This window comes from Gaeumannomyces tritici, assembly GCF_000145635.1.
Source record: "Gaeumannomyces tritici R3-111a-1 unplaced genomic scaffold supercont2.5, whole genome shotgun sequence".
Taxonomy (NCBI): Eukaryota; Fungi; Ascomycota; class Sordariomycetes; order Magnaporthales; family Magnaporthaceae; genus Gaeumannomyces; species Gaeumannomyces tritici.
Window position 1 is genome coordinate 4,098,714 of NW_008804549.1, and position 14,405 is coordinate 4,113,118.

The following is a 14,405-nucleotide window of genomic DNA, read 5'->3' on the forward strand; positions in this document are numbered from 1 at the left end:
CCCCCCCCCCAGCCTCCCCATTTCTACGCGTGCGCCAACCACTCCATTTCCGTGCGCACCTATATCCACTCAAAATCAAGCTAAGCTCCTACGACTCGGCACCACCACCTTTCACCACCTACCACCTACCCACCTTGACTTTTTTCTGCTCTCGATCCTCCCTTCATAACCTCGTTGCGAGCCATGTGAGTTACCCAATCCGATCCACATCTGCACACCCGCCTCGCACTTTCCCTGCTGCCCACCCTTCTCACCCCAATGTCACCCACGCCTCGGCTGCCTTCGCACACGGCACCCAGCTGCTGACCGCCCGCCCCAAAAGTCTTCCTCCTGCTCTTCGTCGCCACCCTGGTGGTGACGCTTCAACTTGTCGACCATTCCAGCTCTGCGTGCCGAGGACGTGACCTCCCGCAACCTGACCGAGCCGGCACCGCAACGTCACGACCGTCACGAACCTTACGACCACCACATCACCGCTGAACAGCAGCGTCAGCAGTACACCCTTCCTCGCACTCCCACCCCACACCTTCAAGAGCGAGACCCAAGATCTACTCCGTCTTCTGGTCACAGAGGGCTTCGGCGCACCGCGAGGTTTGACGCCACCCCGAGCCCTAGGCCCGAACAACCGTCTCTACGCCAGATCCACCTCGAGGCTGTGTCTGTGGGAATCAGCCCTGTTGCTCTCGTCGCAACAGCCGGCAGTCCTCTCGCCGCCGTCTCCAAGGGCAAGGGCAAGGAACTCGAGCCCCCGGCGGAGCTTGCCGTGCCTTCTGCCCGGCCGCGCCAGCTGAGAAGGCAACTCTCGCAGGATCTAAGCGACGATCTCGACGCGGAGTCTACCGTCCCAACACAGTTCCCTCGCCACCGATTCCCTCCGTATCCTGCGCAGCAGGAGTCCACCGCACACCCAGCTGTCCGTATCTCCAAGCACACTCATAGCGCCATCCTCTGGACGCTGGAGGAAGCCCTGCGACAGCCGAACCCCTTTACCCCGGACTTGGACGAGGAAAGCGCGTCCATGGCAGAGCTTATGCGGGGAGGCGGCGCCGGCGTTCCGCCCGTGTCCAATGGCCAGCCTACTCAATCATCCCGCCCCATCGCGGCGCCGCCTGCGCCCACAGGGTCGCCTGCCGGGATCAGGGGACCGCGCATGATTATGAGGGATCGCATGGAGCGCGAAGCTCGCCAGAGGGCGGAGAGGGAGCAGATTGCGAAACTGGAGATGGAGCAGCAGCGTGAGGAGAGAGAGCAGGAGCTTCAAAAAGAACGCGAGCGGGAGCGGGAGCGGGAGCGCAGGGCTGCCGCTCACTCCGCTGCTGGCGCTGCTGATATACCTACACAAACCCTGGACCCGGCCGTCCAGCGTCGACAACGACGAGCGGCCGAGGCGCAAGCCCAGGCCCAGGCCCAGGCGCATCACGCGCAGGGGTCCTCGCTGCCGCCCCAGGCTCCACAGTCTAGGCCTCCGAGGACGGCACAAACTACAGGCCCAAGCTTCTCGGGTGCTCCCCCAACAGCTGGCATGACCAGCGGGCCGCCTGGAGCTGAGGGAGTGCAGGGCGCCACGGCCGGAGAGTCTTCCTCGGGAGGCGCAGGACGACCAAGAAACTCATTTCCCCACGCATTTGAGCGCTGGGAGGCCTTGTCGGCGCACTGGGAGGGTCTCACAAGCTTCTGGATCCGGCGACTGCAGCAACATTCCGACGAAATCGACCGTGATCCGCTGTCCCAGCAGCTGTCACGGCAGGTGACGGACTTGTCGGCTGCGGGAGCCAACCTTTTCCACGCTGTCGTTGAGCTGCAGCGGCTGCGCGCCAGCTCGGAGCGCAAGTTCCAGCGCTGGTTCTTCGACACCCGAGCGGAACTGGAGCGAAACCAGGAGATCAACGCGATGCTGGCTGCACAGCTCGAGGAGGAGCGTAGAGGTCGCACTGATGCTATCCGCGATGCTGTCGACCACGAGCGCGCCAACTCCAAGACGCAGCGACAACTGGCCGAGATGCGCAAGGAGCTGCTCATCTCCAAGGAAGAGGCTCGTCGGGCGTGGGAGGAGCTTGGCCGCCGTGAGGAGCTCGAGCGGGAGACAATAAATGCGCTCCAAGCCGGCCAGCCCGCGCACATTGCCGGAATGAACGTAGTTTCTATGGTGCACGGGATACCATCCCGCCATACGAGCACCCGCGACCAGCCCCAGCAGCAACAACCCGACTACACTGGCGCTGGCTACGGCGAGAGCCCCAGCAGACAAGCATCTTCCGCTGGCGCTGTTCCGGCAACCAACGGCGGCGGTGATTACTACCAGCGCCCCGCAGTGACAGTCCACGAGCAATCGAGCTACGGCGGCGCAGGGTCAGAGGGCGGTTTCAGCGAAGGTGAGTACGCAATTGACGCCCACGGCAGCTTCATTCGCGACTCGATGGGGAACAAGATCCCCTTTCGCGACGGCTCTCCGGCGGGTGAATCTGACCCGGGCGCAGAGGACTATCTAGCACCTTTGTCGCACGCCGGCGGCGTCCCTCCGGCCACAACGGCAGCCTATCCACCTCAGCAGCAGACTGCAATGCAGCAACCCCAACAGCAGCAGCAGGCACAGCAGTGGGCTGATACCCCTGCTGGCGCTCTGGAACAGCAGAACATCCAGAGCCCGGATCAGACCAACCAGAACTATGCAGCGCCTGGATGGGAGACGGTGCCTCGTCATCGTCACCCGACTCGCCTCAGCGTCATAGAAGAGGATGAACGCAGCCGGACGTCGGCAAGTATCAGTCAAGTGAGCCGGCCGTGACTCGCCTCGGGCTGAGACGGCACAATGCAGCACACATGGCTCCATGCACCCTGGATGCGCGTCTCGTGCTCAACCGGCAACGCAACCCTCGACTTAACAAACCGCTCATGGCTCCTCAGTGGCGCGACTAGGTTCAGTCATCTTCCTGCCGACTGTCGCCGACTGCCTTAGCCTTTCGGCTTCCAAAAGCCGCTCTAGCTGTCTCATCCATTTCGTTTCCTTCCATCACAGCCACCCCATGTCTATATGGCATTTTAGCTAGCTAATATTTCTGACCCACCCCCACTCCCTAATCCCTACGGACAAGATCGGACATAATTACTCGGCGGTACACATCCCTTGGTCCTGTCTGCCCTGGGGGAGAGGGAGGCCTGGTGTCTGTTTCCATTCGCCCCTAGCTTGGCAGACCAATCTCCTCGTCTTTCACTTCCTCGATTTTCTTTTTCGACGTTGGCCTCCGAAGCTGATGAGGCTTTGCTTCCAAGGAGCCGGAAGTTTCTTAAGCTGCATACCTAGTATTTTTCTTTCCCTCCACTGGCGTGGCGTTGATGATCGCGGGCAAAGAGGGGCAGTTGACTGGCATCTAATGACTTTCTCTCTCTTTTCCTTTTGACTTTTTCCATGATAATTTTCTTTTGGTTTTTCATGCTACTTGTTGAGATTTGCACAAATCCGTCTGTGTCATTATTTCGGTTGCTCTCCTCTTGTCCCTCGGCTTCTGCCGGTTCCTCTTCCTTTCTTGATTTCCGCCTCAACCCTCTATTCCATAACTTCGTCGCCGGCGCATGGCCGCGTTTTTGGGATTTCTGGTTTAGGACGGGCAGCGGCATGCGCTGCATGGTTGGTGACAGGATACACGGAGACAGCCGTTGTTTTATTTTATCCACGCTTATTCTGGCATTTGCCTTGCAATGGGTTTCTCCCGGGCTCTTTTAAATCACCCACCTGCATATCTCACGACACGAATCGAAATTGCCCCTCTGACCATAAGTCTAGCATAGTCTGGGAATTGAGGGAAGATTCGAACATCCGTGCCATCATAATGTGGTGTGATTTGCTGTCATGAGGACACATGTCTGGGACCTGTCCCTGTGATTTCCGTTCTCTCTTGGCCCCTGGGAGCCTCAGCAGAGACAATGCCCATAGCTCAGGGCTTAGCCTCGGGGGCAATGCTCGCCATGGATGCTTCTGGCCTTGGCTCGTACTCTCGTCATACTTCGGTCCTCATTTTGAAAGTCTGTCTGGGGTGGGATATCAGTAGGTTCCATATCGCAAGCCTTGACCGTTGAGCGCACGACACCTCCAGACCTGCTGCGGTCTAGGCAAAAGTTCTTTTCTTGGGGCTATCAAACCTTGGAGGCTCAAAAGTGCCGATGGAAATCATCAGCCTGTATTCAACATGAATGGGCGTGTGTATTTACCGGTCAAAGAATATGAACGTGGATGCGTCCCTAAGTAATGACTGCCAACCGCCGCTATGGAATTCTCCAACACCTAGAGAGCAAATCCAGAAGCTTTTGAAGGGCGCCCGCGAGCCTTGGATGCCAAGTCAGGACACTAATGTATCTGCGGATTACCGCGCCCCGCCATCCCGGTCGATCCTACTGATCCACCATGTCCTCATCCTTTCCTTTGTCCTTGCCCTGGCCGTCTTTACCCTCGGTCCTGCCATCGCTGTCATCCTCGCCGTCGTCGCTGTCGAGACGGGTGACGGAGCTCGGCTCGACCCGCCTGCGATAGAAGCGCACGGCCGCGTTCTTGCGCACGCGCGTCTCCATGTCCAGCTTGACCTTCGCCTCGGCGGCGAGCTCCTTGAGCAGGAAGTGCACGTGGCGCGTGTGTATGGCGTACCAGTTAGTGTGCGGCTTGCACCGGCGCCGCTCGCACATGTACGTCTTGGTCACCGTGGCCGGGTGCTCCCAGGGGCCCAGGTACGAGGTGGACGATGAGACCAGCAGGGCGCTGGCGGCCGCAGCCGCCGCGGCCTCCTCGCTGCCATTATCCTCGTCTACGGGAGGCGGCACGTAAGGGCCGCTTTCGAGCTTGCCGGTCTTGAAGGCCACCTCGCCGGCGGGCGAGCGGAGGAAGGCAGCGAACTGGGCCTGCACGCCAACCGTGTCGATAGCGGTGTCGTAGCCGCAGCCGTCGGATTCGAGGCGCCCCGAGGTGATGGCATCGCGGCGCTGGGCAGCTGCAATCTCCATGAGCTGAAGCATCTTGCGGCACAAAACCACCTCCTCGGCCAAGCCGCGGCGTTCGGCCGACGATCGGGCAAGGAGGTCGGCCTCCTCTGTGGTCAAGACGTCCTTGGGGTCATGCGTGTCCCAGAAGTCTGCAGTCACGTCTGTGCAGGGCAGGAGCAGCATTTGCCGCACATGTCAGAAGATGGCATATACACTTGGTTGAGGTAGAGAGTCTCACCAAACGGCTTCTGCCCAACAAACCAGCCATTCCCAGGCGTATCACCACTTGAAGGCCTGCGGTTGCCAGAGCTGGTGAGCAGGGACATGAACTCGGACTGGGTGAGCCCCCTGCCGTCGGCGCCCTCGCTCCTGGGGAGGGTGCTGACCAGCTGCTCCCACCAGACGTTGCAGTGCTCCTGGGAGCAGAAGACGCTGTGGGGCACCGCGGGGCCACTCTGCTTCTGCTGGGCGGCAGCGGCCTTGGGGGCCTTGGGGTCGATGACGCGGGCGGGCTGGCGGCACCCCTTGAGGGCGCACGTCTTCTTGTAGCGGGTGACGAGACGGGCGCGGCCGTCGGCGGGCTTGTTGACGGTACAGTTTGGGCAGATGTAGGCCTGGATTAGGGTCTCGCCGATGTCCTTTGTGACGTTGACGCACTCGCCGTGGAACCAGTCCTCGCAGGCCTCACACGAGATCATCCAGCGGTGGTCGTCTGGGCCACGGCACAGGCAATACGGGCCGTGGTCCGACTCGGAGTCGTCGTCGGAGCCGCTATCGGACTCGCCCGAGCCGCTGCCATCGCCGTCCGTCTCCTTCTTGGCCTTGGGCTTCTTACCGCCAGCCCTGGGCCCGGAGGCGCCTTTCTTGGCGCTCTTTGGTCCCTTGGGGGCAGCGCGCTTCGGGGCCTTGACGGTGGTGGCGGTGCCCTTCTTTTTCTTTTTTGCGGCAGACGGCGGCATGGCTGCTGCTGGGAGCACTGCTGATGTTGCTGTTGCTGTTACTGTCGAGGACGTGGTGCGGTCGCCGCCCGCGCTAGAGGGCAGCGGCAGTGTTTGCTCAGCAGCCGCGTTTGCTGCGTCGTCGGCACTTGCGGTTGGCTCGCCACCTGCCCCAACGCTGGGGCCAGGTGCGCCTTCATCTGGAAGGTTAGGGCTGGCGGTTGCGGCCGCCTTGTTTGCATCCGCAGGCGCACCGCCGCCTGCTTTCGCCTCTGTTGTTGCCATTGCGTCCTCGATTCAACCTCCCGTCTGCTGTGGCGAGAAATACGCATCTAAAAAGGACATGGGAAGCCGCTGGAGCCAGATGAGAACTACAGCAGCTTGTGAAGCATCAAAGTGTTGCAGCTATTCAAACACCAAAACACCCTCCCACCAAGGCGTCCGCCCAGAAGTAGCAACGTAAAATGCCTGGCCGTTCCTTGACCATCCCTTGGGGGCAGATTGGGCAGTTGTATGCATGGCTCCTGCATCCCCTGACACCCTGCCCTCGTTCCGATCTTCGTCGTCTGTGTGGACACAGCCCCACCCACACTTAGTCATAGCTCCGTTCCGCATCCAAGTAGTGTGACGTCTTGGGGCTCATTTTTTCCATCATCGTTTTCACTCGTCGTCGCAGCTCGAGCTTCTCGCCAAACCGGATTCGACCCGTCAACTGCAGACACCGGACCCGGACACCCCAGAGGAAGCACTGCAAACACGAAACTAATGAGCCGCTCACTTAGAACCCTGCCCTTACGGTCCGGCCTGGACTCGCTGCTCCTCAATGGCTCGAGACAGCAGCTCCGCCGCCTAGCCTCCTCCGCCGCGACGACTAGCTCCGCACGGTCCGGCAGCCGCCTCGGCGCCGCCTCCCCCCGCCGTCCCGCCCTTACGCCCGCCAGACTTGCGCCCCAGCTGAGGCAACCTGCCGGCGAGAGGAGGGGGTTTAAGACGGTCGAGGAGGCCAAGAGCAGATATCGCAGCGGGGTAATTTGAAACCCACCACGCTTCCCCTTGCTCCCCCCCGTTCGCGCTCCCCGGGCGCATACTCTAGCGGGCCATCAAGCTGACGCGCAGCCAACCAAACAGCCTTTCTCCTGGAAGGCAGGCCTTCTCTTCGTCGTCACCGCCGGCGGTCTGGTCTGGTACTTTGACCACGAGAAGGAACGCATGCGCAAGAAGCGCATCGCTGAATCGACCAAGGGCATCGGCAAGCCCAAGATCGGCGGCGACTTCTCTCTGATCGACCAGCACGGCCGGCCCTTCTCCTCGGCCGACCTGCGCGGCCGCTACTCGCTCGTATACTTTGGCTTCTCGCACTGCCCGGACATCTGCCCCGAGGAGCTGGACAAGATGGCCGCCATGTTCGACTTGGTCCAGGCTGCCAAGCCCGGCGCCCTCGTTCCCGTCTTCGTCACCTGCGACCCGGCCCGCGACACTCCCAAGGTCCTCAAGGATTACCTGGCCGAGTTCCACGAGGGCTTCGTCGGCCTGACGGGCACCTACGACCAGATCAAGGCCATGTGCAAGGCCTACCGTGTCTACTTCAGCACCCCCACCGACGTCAAGCCCGGCCAGGACTACCTGGTGGACCATAGCATATACTTTTACCTGATGGATCCTCAGGGTGACTTTGTCGAGGCCCTCGGGAGGCAGCACTCGCCCGAGCAGGCCGCCAAGATAATTGTCGATCACATCAAGGAGTACAAGGGTGAGCTCAGATCATGAGTGCCCCGCTTCGATGTGAGCATGCGCGAATCGATCCCAATGCGACAGAGGGAATCCAAAAGAAAAAAAAGATATGGAAGCAAGCCTATCATCACAGCTATATAAGGGCGCTTGCGTCTTGGACCATGCAGCAAATGGCCAACCAAAAATAGAGCATTTACGAGCGCCCCTGCACATCCTTTTAAGGGGGTGTATACTGTATATATACCTATTCTCTCCAAATATCCATGTACCAATATCTCTGCTGTATTTGCTGCTAAACACTCTGTCTAATGTCCATGGTCCAGAAAGTGTACAGTCCATGTGCCAAGAGCAAAGGCGATGCAGACTGTCCGACATGTTAATAATCCACAAGCTTCAGCTGCGTTCTCAGCCCCTCGGGAAGGTCCTCCAGCTTCACGAGCCCCATCAGAACGCAGTCACCCAGAAAGAAGAGAGCACGGTCACGGGTGTAGGCGAGGTAATCGAACTCGTCACCCTCGCCCGAGTCCTCCTCTCGTGCCGCGACTGCACTTGCAACTTCGGCAGCCGCAGCCTCGGTAACGCTGGCGCCTTCTCCACCCGATGCCGAGGTGGCCGCAGCTTCGGCGGCAGGAGAAGCGACGTCGGTGGCCCCGCTGCTGGCGACTGCGGTTCCATTTTGCGCGTCCGCATCCCCCTGCGTCTTGGCCTCTTCCTTCTCCTTCTCCTTCTTTTCCCGCGCGATCTCTTCGGCCAAGTCGGGCAGCTTCGCCTGCACGATGCCCCAAGCGACCCACTGGGCACTGTTGGCCGGCCTCCATAGGCGCGCCTCTTCGAGTAGCGCGTTCACTTGCGCCTCGGCGGCCTCCTCGCGGCGCTTCTCCTCCTCCTTCCAACCGCCAGGGGGCACCCTAGCGTCGAGCATGAACTCAACTATCGAGCTAGACGAGGCATTCGAGTGCTGCAGCGCGCTCAGCATAACCGGCGGCGTCGACGCAGGACCTACCACGGGGGTGGTCACGCGCGACGATGACGCTCCGCCTTTGTGGTCTACGTAGGCGCGCACGAAACGCCGCTGTTGCTCTAGCGTTGGGTACATGGCGGTGTTGCAGGCGAAAGACGCCACGGCGTCGTGATAGTTGTACGCCCATTCGGTGAAGTGGTTGGCGAACTCAAGTCCGGGCAGGTTCGCAGCCGCGTACTCAAAGTCGATCACTACCAACTGTTTGTGCTCATTGGCCGGTTGCAGCAGCGGAGACTTTTCGTCGTCGGGCCGGACGCGGAGAATGTTTCCATATTGCGTCTGCGCCGTGTCAGTTAGCCCTGACCGATGAGTTGATAAAGGAATACGGAAGTGCCTATCACTTACGTCATTGTGCGCAAACACAAGCTTCTCACGAATCTTTTTGGGCTGACCGTAGTATTCGTTGAGGTGCTTTCGGTACCGATCAACGAGGCCCCTAAAGACGGACCACTCGACACCGCACACGAATCCCGTCTGAGCCGCGTCCCCACCGGCTATGACCTTGTGGTCCAAAAACATGACTGTCCTCTCGACGGTGTCGAGCCAGTTGTCCCAGTTGACCCACACGTTGGGCCCGTCGCCAAGCTCCTGTTCCAACAGGTCAATGCCGTCGTGGAGTTCGCGCATACGCTTGGCAATCATGCGCGATGTCTCGGGCTCACGCAGGTTCGGGGGCGTCAGAGCGGTAGCGTTGAGGTACTGCTCAAACCGGCCATTGGTGAAGGTTCCTAGCAGTCGGGGGCCAATCTTCTTGCGCGCCAGCCGCTGGAGCACCGAAAGCTCCTTCTCTCGGTCAATCAGCTGCTCGACGTTGGGACCGTAAATGCGCAGTAGCAGCTTGGGCGGCACTTTACGCCCCTCGACTGCTGCCGCCGCCACAACGTCAGCGGGCGGGGAGACAACATAAACGGCGTTGGTCAGGGCGCCGCTGAGTCTCTCGACGCCAACCTGGTCGCCGCTTTCTAGCGGCACGCGCCGCCAGCCCTTGAGCCTCAGGGTGTGCGCCAACCGGATGATCTCGCTCTTGAAAACAAGCCAGGCGTGTTTGCTCTCCTCGCGTTTCGACGGCGCCGACCCGGCAACGACTGGGGTCATCGGCTCCGAGGCGGATCCCGGCTTGCCGCCTGAATAGCTCAGCGTCTTTGAGTTGTCTAAGACGGCCTCACAGCTAGGGACTAAAACATCGCCATCGACATAGTCCGTATCCGAGGAGGCAGCTCGGTAGAGCTGGAGAGACGACCTGCTCTTCTTGAAGCGCCCAGACTGTTTCCTGCCCGGTCGCTGCTGCCCAGATGTCACGTCAATCGGGTCGAGCCCCAGAGCGGACATGCTCTCATCAACGATGCGCTGCAAGCGGTCTAGCGAGACCTCACTGGACTGAGAGTCAATAGAGCCCGACCTCGGCCGACGACTCAGCACGGGCTTGGTCGATGCGCTGTCCCCGCTAGCCTTGCTAGGAGGAGACTTGGACTTGCGGCGCCCGGTAGCCCTCTTCTTCTTCTTGGCTGCCTTTTTGTCCTTCTCGCTTTGTAGCCACTCGGCCACCTGCGAGATCAACTTTTGGCTGGCCCTGTCAATGCGGTGACCATGGTGGTGGTGATGATTGTGACCGTGGTGAGAGTGGTGGCTTTGCTGTGGCTGACTTCCATGACGGCTTGCTTCGTCGGGTGTTTGGATCGGAGATGCGGTAGAGCTCGCGGTGCTGTTGGGAATCTCGACACCGGCATTGTTGAACGAGGTCCGCGGGGATGTTGCAGGCAGACGGGGGGAGGTTGCAGGCAGACGGCCACTCAGTCTTCTCGTCCGCCCGGCCGTGTGTTGCTTCCTGCCCGACCCATCTTCCGGGGACTGGGCCACCGGCTGCGACATGGCCTCCGGTTCGGCAATTTGAACAGCTAGGAGCAAGGAGGGTGTGCTGGTCAGCAAAGGGCAGGTTGGCGGCTCTCAAAACAGGCGAGCCCCGGGCGTTGCAGTGGATATATAGCAGGATAAGATGGATGCAGTGCTAAGGATCTGCAGCGGTCTAATAGTGAACAGGCCGGAATCCCACCGCTTGCGCACCAACTGGTCGTGTGACTGCGTTTACGCACTAACAAAGTGTGGCGCCGTTTTCCTGTTTAGGGAGGCAGCAGCTGGAAGTTCGGCTGGGCTACCACATGCACCACTCGGTGTGGGAAAATACACGGGAGCCCCCAGGCAGCAGCACCCCTATACGTACCAGCCTCGCTTGTCTGGCTGCGGCGTGTGGGATCCGTGGCTAGGCTTCGATTAGGCCACGAGGGCGCGAGATTGAACGAAACGGGCGGAAGGGCGATACGGAGCGGACCAAGGGTCCAGATAAAGGCAGACAGGACAAACCTTTGACAGCTCCGCTCAAGGGCGATCTTTCAGGGTCGTCATCGTTCTTGAGCGCAGACTTCCTCGGCTGTGCCACCGCCGGCGACGTTGGGGTTGACATGGCGTGCAAGCGGTTGTTGGGTGATAGCGCGTGACGTGTTTCCTTGATCGGACGAAACCCGCGTGCCACAGACAACTGTTCAGGGCGTTCGTCGAAGAAGCGAGATTTGTTGAGGCACCAGGAGCCAAAGAGGATAAGGGATACTGCGATCGCTAGTGTGATTTCTTGGCTATGTGTCGTCTAGATTGACGGATGTGAGTGAGGCAAGTTGTGGCAAAATTGATCGGTTCAGTAGAGGGGCAGGAGGTAGGTGGTAGGTAATTGTGTTGCAGTAGCACAGTATGGATGTGAGGAGGAGGGAGGGGCTGAGGAACGAGGATGGAGGCTAAGGACCCATTGTCAAAATCAGTCCTGGATCTGTTTTCAGGTTATCGGTTGTGATACGTGAGATAGCTCACATAATGACCGGAAAAAGGAAAACGTCGCAGTCGAATCGACCCGGTTCTGTGGTCCTCCCACGTTTGCAGGGGTCAGGGCTCGCCGTTGCGTTCTGGACTGCAGCGACTGCCCCTGCCAGCATGCGACAGGAAGCCAACCGAACGCGGCGCGTGATTTGGTGCATGTGACGTCAGTCCCACTTTTGCCCACCCCTTGATTGATTGCTCGATTGCGGGATCTGCCTCCGGCCAATTGAAGGAGAGAAAAAATAAAAGGGAAATAAGTCCACATTTCTAAAAATCCAGGAAAGTATCTAACCGTAACATAACATCAAAGAAATATCAAGCGTCCAACTCCAGGCGATCCAGCATGTCGTCAATCTTTTGCAGCAGTATTTGATAGTTGGCTGCGTCTGCCTCGAACTCATCCTCGACTAGGGTTCCGGCCAAAGTGCTGATCCAACTAGAAGGCGGCGGCACGCGCTGCTGTGTTGGCGCCCCTTTGATGACGTTGGAAGCACCGGTTGGGTTCAATGCAGAGACCGTCACAGTCTGGGCACCTTCCGGCAATGTCGTCTCCCCAGGTGTGTCGCCGTCGACGGGGATGTGGTCACCACCAAGCGGCTGGTCCTCCTTCATCATCTCGTCCCATCCCGTGTCCTCGAACCGCAGACGGAATCTTTCAGACAAGTAAAACCGGATGTCGTCAAGAAGTTCGATCGTGTCCGTGTCCTCGCGGTTTTTGATCCTCGAGGCACTCTCCTGGATCATCTCGGCAAACTCTGGTTTGTCGATGTAATGCTCCAGGCGCGCACTGATGTACCGAGCCGCAAACTCCTCAAGCCTCTGGACCCTGAGGTCCCAGGCCGCGCGGATGACGTCGTAAATGTTGATGGGCTCTGCCTCGGCCGTCTCTGCTTTAGCGGGCGCGTTTTGCGTCGGTTTCTCGGCCACCGAGCTGCTGTTGCCGCTCCCCAGAGCGCTGATAAGTGCTACGGCCCTCGACTTTAGCTTGTCAAGAAGCAACATGTCGGCGGTGTAGAGCAGGTCGAGAGCCAGTTCGAGACTGCAGTCCGCCCTCTCTGTGTACAGGAACGACAGCACAACTTCCAGGACTTCGGGCACACAGTCGACTCGGACGACGCGTAGGTGCTCCGTGCTCTGCGCCTCGAGGAAAGGCCCAGCGAACATTGTTTGGAAGTAGGGGCTGCGTATCAGCATCGCCTTGTGCACGGGGTACAAAGTTGCCCTGCGCGGCCTGGCCTCGTGGCTTCCTGGCGTGAGGACACTCGCTCCGTTAGCCCCGGCGGTATCCAGATCGCCACCCTCTGATTCGCTTTCATCGGCCTGGAGCAGGCAGTCGGCATATGTGGAGTTGTCGCGGGACCATTTAACGTCCTGGGCCGCCCGCGAATCGGCAAAGATCTTCTTTGCGATAACATTATCGCGGAAAAATGATTCGACTTGTTCCTGAGCTCGTCGCACCTCGTCCTGGTATCTCTGGCGGGCTAGACGGCGATTGCTCGAGGCCATCACGGCGTCCCAGATGTGCCCGACCTCGAGTGATCGACTGATCTTGTCGATACCCTTGAAAATGTCTTCCTCTGTGACACCACCGGCACCAGAGCTTGCAAAATCACTAGACAGCTCGTCGAGGTAGAGATAACGGATTACAGCACGTGTAGCCTCGACTGGGGGTGAGTTTGGGAGTTTCCAAGTCTCGGTCCCCGGCGCGTCGGCCAGCTTCTTCGCAAAGTATGGAGTTCTGGCGGCCAGGAGAAACTTGTGGAGCTCAAAAGCGACGGTTGGCACAAGGCCATCACCCCCCGAAAGTGTGATGTCTGACGTCTGCGGTGTCGTCAACGAGAGCAAGGAGGTGATGTGGGATGACCAGGGCTGCAAAGGGTCAGTCGACTTGGAATAGTCATACTGTATCAGTAGCTTTCTGATCTTGTCATTCAGGGCATTGTAAACCGCACGTTCGCTGGTAATCACAACTTGCTTAGTATGCAGCCTGACACAGCTTTCTGGTTGGACCAGGGAGTGTACAACATACCCCTGGAATGTGTCTATGCAGCCACAACTTTAGCATGTGTTCTGATATGGCCTGCTGTTGGGGCCAGGCAGTGATTGCGCAACATACTCCTTTCAGCTGTGGCGCCAGACTCGAGCAAAAACCTTACGAGGTCAAAGTGGCCACATAAGCTTGCCTGGGAGCGAAATCAGCCCGGTTCACCGCATCTCCTGGTTTGAGCAGACGGCAAACTTATGGAGCCCCTACCAAGATCAACGGTGTGTAATCGAAGGCGTCTCTTCCATTGATATTGACACCGGCGGAGAGTAACTCCTGGCATGTTTTCAGGTCGCCACGCCGACAGGCCTCGAGGAAGTCACTGAAGGCGCCACTCAGGTCCAGTGGGTTCTCCTCGCGGAGGAGCCCGCTCCTGACGAGACTGCTCTCCTCCCTCAGCTTAGCCTCGAGTTCATGCTTGGGGACCACCATTCTATGGTGCAGAGATTATAGTAGAAGAGATGGACTGGTAATAAAGTTGCACGGCGGAAGATGGCTGCTGGCCTGGATGGGACCAAGTAAGGAGGAAGGCAGTGGTGAGAGGGGTACCAAACAGCCTAGCAGGGGATCGGATGTGGTGAGATGTCTACATAGATGAAAAATGTGATTATAGGAAGAAGGGGAAGCTTATCGACTCGGAAACCCAAGCTGCCCTTTCGCCCGCCCTTGCGCAGCAGATGTCTGCACTCGATCGTCGTCGTCAAGTGGGGGCTGAGATGATGCTGGAAAGTGGGGGCGCGGAACAACTCAGCTCCTCAACGTGGATGGGATCTTGCCTTGATCTCTCCTCCTTATTCGCGCGGCCATTACTTCGCTATTAATTACACTTGACATGTCTAGG

The 14,405-nt window shown here is 59.2% G+C and overlaps 5 protein-coding genes across 5 annotated transcripts; 2 read left to right on the forward strand and 3 right to left on the reverse strand.

Moving 5' to 3' along the window:
• The first annotated feature begins 9 nt into the window (after positions 1–9).
• GGTG_10342 (hypothetical protein) lies at positions 10–3,817 on the forward strand. The gene is made up of 3 exons (XM_009228215.1): positions 10–185; positions 323–2,372; positions 2,478–3,817. Exons 2-3 carry the CDS (start codon positions 1,019–1,021, stop codon positions 2,783–2,785), a joined length of 1,662 nt encoding a protein of 553 aa, XP_009226479.1. The 5' UTR covers positions 10–185; positions 323–1,018; the 3' UTR covers positions 2,786–3,817.
• A 285-nt stretch (positions 3,818–4,102) lies between these two features.
• Positions 4,103–6,423, reverse strand: GGTG_10343 (hypothetical protein). Its single transcript, XM_009228216.1, has 2 exons — positions 5,207–6,423; positions 4,103–5,129 (listed from the first exon to the last, which is right to left on the reverse strand). The coding sequence occupies exons 1-2, from the start codon at positions 6,189–6,191 to the stop codon at positions 4,387–4,389; spliced, it is 1,728 nt and encodes a 575-aa protein (XP_009226480.1). The 5' UTR covers positions 6,192–6,423; the 3' UTR covers positions 4,103–4,386.
• Positions 6,424–6,549: 126 nt separating this feature from the next.
• Positions 6,550–8,067, forward strand: GGTG_10344 (hypothetical protein). The gene is made up of 2 exons (XM_009228217.1): positions 6,550–6,932; positions 7,035–8,067. Exons 1-2 carry the CDS (start codon positions 6,672–6,674, stop codon positions 7,671–7,673), a joined length of 900 nt encoding a protein of 299 aa, XP_009226481.1. The 5' UTR covers positions 6,550–6,671; the 3' UTR covers positions 7,674–8,067.
• GGTG_10345 (choline kinase) lies at positions 7,837–11,585 on the reverse strand. The gene is made up of 3 exons (XM_009228218.1): positions 11,017–11,585; positions 9,004–10,553; positions 7,837–8,937 (listed from the first exon to the last, which is right to left on the reverse strand). Exons 1-3 carry the CDS (start codon positions 11,114–11,116, stop codon positions 8,014–8,016), a joined length of 2,574 nt encoding a protein of 857 aa, XP_009226482.1. The 5' UTR covers positions 11,117–11,585; the 3' UTR covers positions 7,837–8,013.
• Positions 11,586–11,603: 18 nt separating this feature from the next.
• GGTG_10346 (BTB/POZ domain-containing protein 3) lies at positions 11,604–14,279 on the reverse strand. Its single transcript, XM_009228219.1, has 4 exons — positions 13,775–14,279; positions 13,637–13,703; positions 13,550–13,562; positions 11,604–13,477 (listed from the first exon to the last, which is right to left on the reverse strand). Exons 1-4 carry the CDS (start codon positions 13,994–13,996, stop codon positions 11,836–11,838), a joined length of 1,944 nt encoding a protein of 647 aa, XP_009226483.1. The 5' UTR covers positions 13,997–14,279; the 3' UTR covers positions 11,604–11,835.
• Between the last annotated feature and the right edge of the window lie 126 nt (positions 14,280–14,405).

Excerpts from the sequence above, each read along its gene's own strand:
- GGTG_10342 (XM_009228215.1), top strand. The coding sequence starts at position 1,019 with ATGGCAGAGCTTATGCGGGGAGGCGGCGCCGGCGTTCCGCCCGTGTCC. Across the intron at positions 2,373-2,477 it reads AGAGGGCGGTTTCAGCGAAG|AGGACTATCTAGCACCTTTG; the intron begins GTGAGTACGCAA and ends ACCCGGGCGCAG.
- GGTG_10343 (XM_009228216.1), bottom strand. The coding sequence starts at position 6,191 with ATGGCAACAACAGAGGCGAAAGCAGGCGGCGGTGCGCCTGCGGATGCA. Across the intron at positions 5,130-5,206 it reads TGTTGGGCAGAAGCCGTTTG|ACGTGACTGCAGACTTCTGG; the intron begins GTGAGACTCTCT and ends TGCCCTGCACAG.
- GGTG_10344 (XM_009228217.1), top strand. The coding sequence starts at position 6,672 with ATGAGCCGCTCACTTAGAACCCTGCCCTTACGGTCCGGCCTGGACTCG. Across the intron at positions 6,933-7,034 it reads AGAGCAGATATCGCAGCGGG|CCTTTCTCCTGGAAGGCAGG; the intron begins GTAATTTGAAAC and ends CCAACCAAACAG.
- GGTG_10345 (XM_009228218.1), bottom strand. The coding sequence starts at position 11,116 with ATGTCAACCCCAACGTCGCCGGCGGTGGCACAGCCGAGGAAGTCTGCG. Across the intron at positions 10,554-11,016 it reads CTTGAGCGGAGCTGTCAAAG|CTGTTCAAATTGCCGAACCG; the intron begins GTTTGTCCTGTC and ends CCTTGCTCCTAG. Across the intron at positions 8,938-9,003 it reads TTGTGTTTGCGCACAATGAC|ACGCAATATGGAAACATTCT; the intron begins GTAAGTGATAGG and ends GACACGGCGCAG.
- GGTG_10346 (XM_009228219.1), bottom strand. The coding sequence starts at position 13,996 with ATGGTGGTCCCCAAGCATGAACTCGAGGCTAAGCTGAGGGAGGAGAGC. Across the intron at positions 13,704-13,774 it reads ATTACACACCGTTGATCTTG|GCAAGCTTATGTGGCCACTT; the intron begins GTAGGGGCTCCA and ends TTTCGCTCCCAG.